The sequence below is a fragment of the Harpegnathos saltator genome, unplaced genomic scaffold (assembly GCF_003227715.2).
Source record: "Harpegnathos saltator strain DR-91 unplaced genomic scaffold, Hsal_v8.6 scaffold37, whole genome shotgun sequence".
Classification (NCBI taxonomy): domain Eukaryota; kingdom Metazoa; phylum Arthropoda; class Insecta; order Hymenoptera; family Formicidae; genus Harpegnathos; species Harpegnathos saltator.
In genome coordinates this window covers 198,850-206,936 of record NW_020230172.1, presented here as the reverse complement: position 1 = coordinate 206,936, position 8,087 = coordinate 198,850, and the positions used below count along the sequence as shown (strand labels likewise).

General features: G+C 39.0%; 1 protein-coding gene across 2 annotated transcripts; it reads right to left on the bottom strand.

Annotated features, from left to right (window-relative positions):
* Window positions 1–199: 199 nt before the first annotated feature.
* LOC105188783 (protein ALP1-like) lies at window positions 200–7,691 on the bottom strand. 2 transcript variants are annotated; one of them, XM_025300473.1, is made up of 3 exons: window positions 7,557–7,691; window positions 1,264–1,570; window positions 200–1,176 (listed from the first exon to the last, which is right to left on the bottom strand). In XM_025300473.1, exons 2-3 carry the CDS (start codon window positions 1,568–1,570, stop codon window positions 251–253), a joined length of 1,233 nt encoding a protein of 410 aa, XP_025156258.1. In that variant the 5' UTR covers window positions 7,557–7,691; the 3' UTR covers window positions 200–250. The 2 variants fall into 2 exon arrangements, with proteins under 2 accessions (XP_025156258.1, XP_019699512.2); XM_019843953.2 differs by lacking the exon at window positions 7,557–7,691 and adding an exon at window positions 1,832–2,029.
* Window positions 7,692–8,087: the final 396 nt, after the last annotated feature.

Genomic DNA, 8,087 nt, shown 5'->3' with positions numbered 1-8,087 from the left:
CGTCTTTAGACGCCAATAGATTTTTAATTGCATTATAAAATATAACATTTATATTGCAGGATGTAAAAATATATGTGTATTAACATTTTTAGACATTAAATAAATATAAAAGCCTTAGCATGAGGATGGTTAGCAAATTATTTATTGTATTATATGATACATTTATTTTAATAACAAATAACCTAGGCTTGCTGCCTGGGTATAATATAATAAAATAAATAAAACCAATATAATAATCAGTGTACATTGTTTATTCCTGGTCAAATATTTCCCTCAATAATTGCATCCTTCGATCTACTTGATGTCCAAAATTAATATTTTCATTTACATTATCATAAATATTATCATTCAGTTCCTCCATTTCGACATCATCATAATCGACACTATCATCGTCATAATTCAAACATAAATTATGTAAGATACATGCAGCTACAATTGTATTTGTAATAAACGGCATTTCACGGCATTCCGAAAAAAATTTTATTCGTCGAAAACGTCCTTTCAGATAACCAAATGTTTTTTCTACAGCCATACGCGTTGAAGAAAGTATGAAATTAAATTCGGTCTGAAGAAGAGTAAGATGACCGTTATCACGAAAAGGAGGAACAAGCCATTGTAAAGACGGATATGCAGAGTCTCCTATTATAAATTTTTCATCTGGAAAAATTACTTCTCTATGTTCATTAACTGAATTGTATAATACAGATTTTCTCAAGACTCGTGCATCATGGAGAGAACCTGGCTGACCACAGTATATGTTAGTGAATTTCATATGCGCATCTACAACAGCTTGTAGGCTTACAGAAAAGTATTTTTTCCGGTTACAATAATCTCTTGCATTCTCCACATTAGGTTTCTCTATTTTAATTTGAGTGCAGTCAATAGCCCCCATTATATTTGGAATGCCTCTTTTAGCATAAAACTGATGACAAACATATGCGACGTGTTGTCCTTCGGGCCATTTAATAACGTCGTCTAATTTTATCAATATCCAAGCTGTCACTCGGCGAATTACTCGAAAGACAGATGAAATTGAAACGTCAAATCTATCTGATATTGTTCGTAGAGATTCTGTATTTGCCAAGTGCCACAAAAATATAAGAAAGCTGAGTTTCGCTTCAATTGGTCTCACTCCAAACGAATGAGAAGGAATAAATCCACTTTCATGCAATTCATCTAGAATATATAAAGAATTATATGTTTTAAATATTATAAAATCATGTTTAAAAATATAAATTATTTGGTATTTAAAATGAATATTACCTATTAATCGAATTGCTAAATTACGCTTGATTCGCAAGTGCTCTTTAAATTCTAAATCTGTCCAACTATCCACAACATGAAGATAATCTTCAACTCGATGTCTTTTACACCCACTGATTAAATATTTCATTAAAGGAAACAACAATAAATAACCATCGTTTTCTTCACTACTGAAAGATGTATCATCAATTGAAAGACTACTATTGTTCCAGTCTATTTCACTGTTGCTTGAGTCTTCTGTGCTTATACTGGTGTTTATCATACTCTCCAGTACAAGATTAACAACTATCTTTTCCTTCCCATTCATCTATATTAAAATTACTTAATTAATTAATAAAACTATTAATTTTTTTAATAATATAAAATTAAATAAAGTGAAAAGATAAAATAAAACATGCTATATTTAATTAATATTAAAAATAGTATTATAAAAAATATATTTATTTAATTGATTACTTTTCCATAACAATTTAATGTACATAATTTAATAAGATTTTTTTAATCATTCTCTTCTATATATTTGATAAATAAGCTAATTTATAAGAAAATTTTGTTAAAAAACACTAACCTTTATATAACTTATAAGAAAGTATCTTGTAACGATTTAGATTATTATTTTAAATTATTGACATATGTCTGTTTGCATTGCAAACTAGTAACAAGATATATAAAGTAACTGCCCTGCACTCTGACGGTGAAAGGAAAAAGCTAAGCAGCGTTCCAGCTACAAGTCGACACTGTGTAACACTGTGTCACACAGTGTATGACTGTGTTCTGTTGCTGGAAAACACCCACTATCATCAGAGAGAAACCTGAGAGCGGCCGACATGGCATTTTCTACGACACCGATTTCCCGCACTGGGAAAGGACGCCATCTGCATCTATTTTAACAGGGTAACTACGATGCTACAGCCACTTTCAAGTCTCGGTGGTAAAATCTGCATGTAGTGGAAGTCCGTGCTACATCCACTTTCAGGCGATTTATGTCCGTGCTGCAACCACAGTTGCCATCTCAATGGCTGCGTTCAATAGACTCAACAGTTGGACAATATTACTAGATTTTCCACTGAATCTCGCTCCTGATTGGTAAATATTTCTGGGTCTATGAAGAATCTAAAAGAATGCTCCAATCACAGACAATAATCACTAAGCGCTCTCTGATCACTTTGTTCTACTGAACGCGGCCTATGTCAGACTATGCCCGGAGGTCTAAAGAGAGAGCGGAGAGAAGAGGGGGAGGAGCAGGAAAAATAAAAATACGTATTAAATATTAAATGTGGGAATACATGTTGCCGTATCAAAGTCTCCTGCATAATAAACGATTTGACACGTCTGGAGACGCATGATGTGTCGTTACCCGCGTCCCGTTCCCTTCTGCGTCCTGCTTCCCAATTCTCAATTCTCAATTCAGCATCCCGTCCGCTCCAGACATTCGTTCGTTGCACTGACAATGGCTGTCGGTGAGCATTCGATCCGCTCGAAGAAGCACGTGTTAATTAACGCGACGAGACTCCGATTATAAATATATCCCGCGAGTCGACGAAATATCTGAACTTTTAAAAAAAACATCAAAGAAAATCACGTTGATGTTGTCATGGGTGAAATCTCACCCTGGTATATATTTTTTTATTTTCGAAATAAAAAGAGCCAAACGAATGTAATTAAATGTTATTTATCATCATTGAATATTAGATGAAAAGTAAAGAAGAGTTGTTGTCCGCAGCGGATAATCTAACATTTAATAAGAACAAGACAAAATTCGCATGGGATGAAATTCCACTCTTTAACGCTACCATGACCTTTAATTATTCTCCGAAAACAGCGTCACAACAACTTTGACACTCTGTACAATTAGTTGCTAACACATTTTCTAATCGTACACATTCCTCTTTAATTAACATAAAGCTAACAAGTATTCGATGCTTCGATAGAATAATTTTCTTTATTTTCAGTAATCAATAAATAATAAATCAATGTCGCGTACAGTTGAAAGGCCTCCTCGCATTCCCCTCGTCCCCCCTCGTCGTCGAACCTTCGAGAAAAGAAAAGACGCCCAAGGGCAAGTCTCTCTTGCTTCAACTGCCGCCGAGGCTCGCAATGTTTACATCGCGCCGATTGTGTTGATCGGCTCGCGAGCGACGACACTTTTTGCCCTTCGTATTATAATACTCGCGCACCTCGTGTATTCGATCTCATTCCATCAACAGCAGCCGTGCGCGACGCGCTCGTCACTTCCGTCTCGAAAGAAATGTATCTCGTCGGTCCTCGAGATACACAATCGGCATCGCGTTGATTAACCCGCACGATCGAATCGCGAGTATCGGCGTTAGAAGCGTGAGTGAGTGAAATCCGGAGGACTCCGGAGGAGCAGCCGGGAAGCAGGACGCCGGCAGCGATACGTCACGTTTCCAGGTATGTGGAATCATTTATTATGCGGGAAGTCTGCGATAACGAGAGCGGACGTTTGACGAATTTTCCGGGAATAAGAAGTCGGAATTTCGCACTCGGCATTCACGATCCGTCATCATCCGACTAGTAATCATAGACACTTTATGAATCTGCAATTACTCTCGTCAATCTCTGCCTGTCTATCTATTTATTGCGTTGTTGTATACAAGAGATATTGATCCAGACAGAGACGGATAACGGTCCATGAACGCGGATCTCTAATTCCTCATGTTCAATCAAGCTCTGAATCAAATTCTGAATAATTTTCAACTGTGTGAGTATATCGGTCTTGTGTAGAATATTCAACGTCATACCGCTTCTTAGACTGCGACCTTTTTTGTTTTCCGTCAGCGCTTCTTTCAAGTCTGTTTACTCCCGTTACGGGATCTAAATTTAAATGTTCATTCGTAAAAGAGTATTTTCGAGAGCACACAACTGTTGTGTCCGCTTCTTGTTGTCATGTTTTTTCGTCAGCTCTTTCAAGAGCTCCTATCTAGACTTTCAATGACAATGAAGAAAAAAAATCGTAACGAATATTCTCCACTCATCCCGACTAAACATTCTTTCTCTACCGCAGCTTACTAACCAAGAACGCTAAATTTTTGTTCCAGACGTTGCGGGAAGCAAGTCCGGCGGACACGGATGCCGCACCGGAGGATTCGGTTCGGGCAGAGCAGGGTCGGCCGGAAGGTAAAGTTTACAAGTTTCCTACACATCTGTGTTCAACTCTTTACAATCTTTGCCTTTGCAACTTGTTCCTCATCAGCTCTCTCGAAAGTTTCATGTTTCATTTAAATTTTCAAAGTTGGAACAAAAATATAAAGATAAAAATATCATATCAAAATATTTACGTATTTTCGATTCGTCCCGACCAAAGATATTCTCTCTCTACCGCAGATTATCAACCGGGAAAACTACTTTTCTGTTTCAGTTGTTACGGAAAGCAGCAACAATCCGGCAGATGCGGATGCCGCATCGGAGGTTCGGGCCAAGCAGAGTCGGTCGGAAGGTAAAATTCACAAGTTTCCTACACATCTGTGTTCAATCCTTTACGATCTTTGCCTTTGCAACTTGTTCCTCATCAGCTCTCTTGAAAGCTACAAGTCTTATTTAAATTTTCAATATTGGAACAAAAATATAAAGATATAAATTCCGTATCAAAGTATTTCTGTATTTTCGATTCGTCCCGATCAAAGATATTCTCTCTCTACCGCAGATTATCAACCGGGAAAATTATTTTTCTGTTTCAGTTGTTGCGGAAAGCAGCAGCAATCCGGCAGATGCGGATGCCGCACCGGAGGATCCGGTTCGGGCCAAGCAGTGTCGGTCGGAAGGTAAAATTCACAAGTTTCCTACACATCTGTGTTCAATCCTTTACGATCTTTGCCTTTGCAACTTGTTCCTCATCAGTTCTCTTGAAAGCTCCAAGTCCCATTTAAATTTTCAATGTTGGAACCAAAATATAAAGATAAAAATTCCGTATCAAAATATTTCCGTATTTTCGATTCGTCCCGACCAAAGATATTCTCTCTCTACCGCAGGTTATCAACCGGGAAAATTATTTTTCTGTTTCAGTTGTTGCGGAAAGCAACAGCAATCCGGCGGACGCGGATGCCGCATCGGAGGATCCGATTCGGGCCAAGCAGAGTCGGCTTGAAGGTAAGTTTACAAGTTTACTTATATAGTCCTCTGTTTGATCCTTGGCGATCTAGAGCTGGAATATTATTTTCGGCTCGAATTGAATTACGATCGCAGAGGGTAAACTACTCTTTTACTCGCCCGCACTTGGTGGTCAAATCTGATGAGCGAATGTGAATTTTTTGTTACAGTGTTGAAGCGGAATGTGGCCGGCTCTGACTGCAAGTCGTTTCGGTGAGTCAAAATGAAAAGAGAAACTATATTCTGCATGACGGATGTGGGATTAAAAAATATCGTTCGAGTCAATGCAAATTGCAAATAGATTCTTGCATGTGTGTGTTTGTGAAACGTTGAATAAAATACATTGCTCGAAACAATCAGGGGATTACTTGATCGTATAGCCTGCGTTATATACGAGATTTAAAATACCGAATGATGATGATTCTTTTTTGATATTCAGTTATCTGAATAAGAGATATTCATGTCTACAAACGCGATACCGTCATCAACTACATTATTTTTATTTTTCAAGCGGGCCGCAGAAATATTTAACGACAGAATTATTAGACAATATTCAATTGTCCGCGTAAAATATATTCATACGCATAAATGCCGAAACCATTGGCTACTTTTCTTTTATTTCCTTAAAACAGGCTGTAAAATTATTTGGCAATATTCATTACGATCCCTATTGTCTCGAGTAGCGTATAATGCGCCAGAAATTGCGTAGAAATTGCGCCAGCGCACGCCGAGCTTGAGGTATCCTCGCTCGCGTGCCTTTGAATATCGCGACCGCGGTTATCAATATACGCGTTTTTACCCACGCTGCTAACAAAGAAAGCTTAAATTCTCATTTCGCCAAAGCATCGCGAACGTAAGCTTCGTCGTGACGGAACTATCATGCGTGAAAACTTTGTTCCGCTCTCTCTCTCTCTCTCTCTCTTTGTGCTCCCTCGGAGCAACCGGTTTCTAATTGTCTAATCTTTCTTCGCATGCATTCGCGAATATTCTTGTAAATATCGATACTCCCGCATTTTCGCGACTTTTCAGGCGCGAAAAACGCCGTAAAAATCCGTTGAACGAGTCGATAAATTTTCACACGGTTCTTGCTCCTCGCCGATCGAGTTTATAGAGTTCGTTTCGCAGCGCGTAAAAAGTTTCCACCGACGTCGACGTAAAACGTTCGTTAATTGACGCAAATATCGCCGTTCTAATACCGCGTATCGACGACGTCGCGGAAGTGCGGCGAAAGTGTAGCAATCAACGTGGGACGCGCTGCAAGATGGGATGCTGCGCGACATGGAGAGCACGGACATGGACGGACATTGATGGATCTAGTTGGATGCAACGGGACATTATCAATATCGGATCATCATCATCATCGGTGAGCGTTTGACTCAATGCTCGCAGAGAGCTCTTTTATTATTACATTGTGCATGCCGCAAATTTGCATTGACTTTTGTCGAACGAAAAATATATTCCATAAATTATTGCCATATGTTATGGCCATATATTATTGCCATATATTGTTGCCATATATTGTTGCCATATATTGTTGCCATATATTGTTGCCGTATATTATTGCCATATATTATTGTCATATATTGCCATGTATTCTCGCCACATATTATGGCCACTTGAAATCGCGCGAGCAATCGAGAAAACTTACCGGTAATCGCAAAGGCGCACGGCAGACGTCACGGACGGATGCCAGCAGCCCGTCTCAAGGCTGCCCGATAACAATACTGTTGCTACAATTTAACTTTGAACCACAGCGGCCTCTGGTCGCAGGAAACTTTCTATCGCGGACTAACCCTTTGCGCGGAATGTTCCCGAGAAGAACTCTTGAGATAAACGCTAGTTATAAGCGAACTTGCCTCGTTAGGGCCCCGTCGCAGTATCGTTGTCGTGGAAAATAAGAAAGAAAGGAGTTAAACATCCGACACCATTGTGAAAAGAGGGGCGATGACGTCCCTTCGCGAGTAGAATGTTAGGCCCTTGCGAACGCGAACGTTAAATTCCACCGCGGCTGCGAACGTTCCCCGACTAATTTCTTCGTGAAAATAACACACTCGAATTTGCAACGACGACATAACGGGAATATTTAGCAAGTGCTACCTTGAAATTTTCGATTAGATTATATTTTTCGTCAGCCGTCGTTCTGTCGCCTAGCCCCATTCTTTCGCCCGAGTGCCTCACCAGCTTACTTGTGTTTTACTTCGCCGGCGGCTTGTCCTTCTTCTTCTTCTTCTTCTTCTTGCACGCTGGCAACTGTCGTTAGATCATGTGGGCCGCTCTTGGCTCGAGCAGCTTCGTTACTTTTTCGATACCATCTCGGCGCGTACTCATCCATTACATTTCTGTAATTAATAGCTCGGTTGTTGCGTACATCGCAAAATGATATGGGAATTTTATATTTATCTTAATCCGTTCTATGTCTTCGTGAATTCCTAGGAGCGAGGAATTTGTGAAACACTCTGTACATATGTTTCCGATTGCAATTTTAGTGTTATTTCAACTTCGAATTATTAACTTAAGGAATGCCAACGTGTGTATATATTTATAAAATAAAAATTATTCTAAATTTTTTCACGTCTCGCAATCCTAAGAGACATATATATATATATATGCATATTCGGCCTATTTTCTGTATTAATAGTCTTTGATATCTTCCGATATGTATATACATATTTTGAAACATTTTCTTTGGATATTATATCAAACGGATTTTGCGTGTC

What these genes read in the sequence shown, in the direction of transcription:
- LOC105188783 (XM_025300473.1), bottom strand. Translation starts at nt 1,570, where the DNA reads ATGAATGGGAAGGAAAAGATAGTTGTTAATCTTGTACTGGAGAGTATG. An exon ending in TTTAGCAATTCGATTAATAG is followed by an intron (nt 1,177 to 1,263) that starts GTAATATTCATT and finishes TATATATTCTAG; the next exon opens with ATGAATTGCATGAAAGTGGA.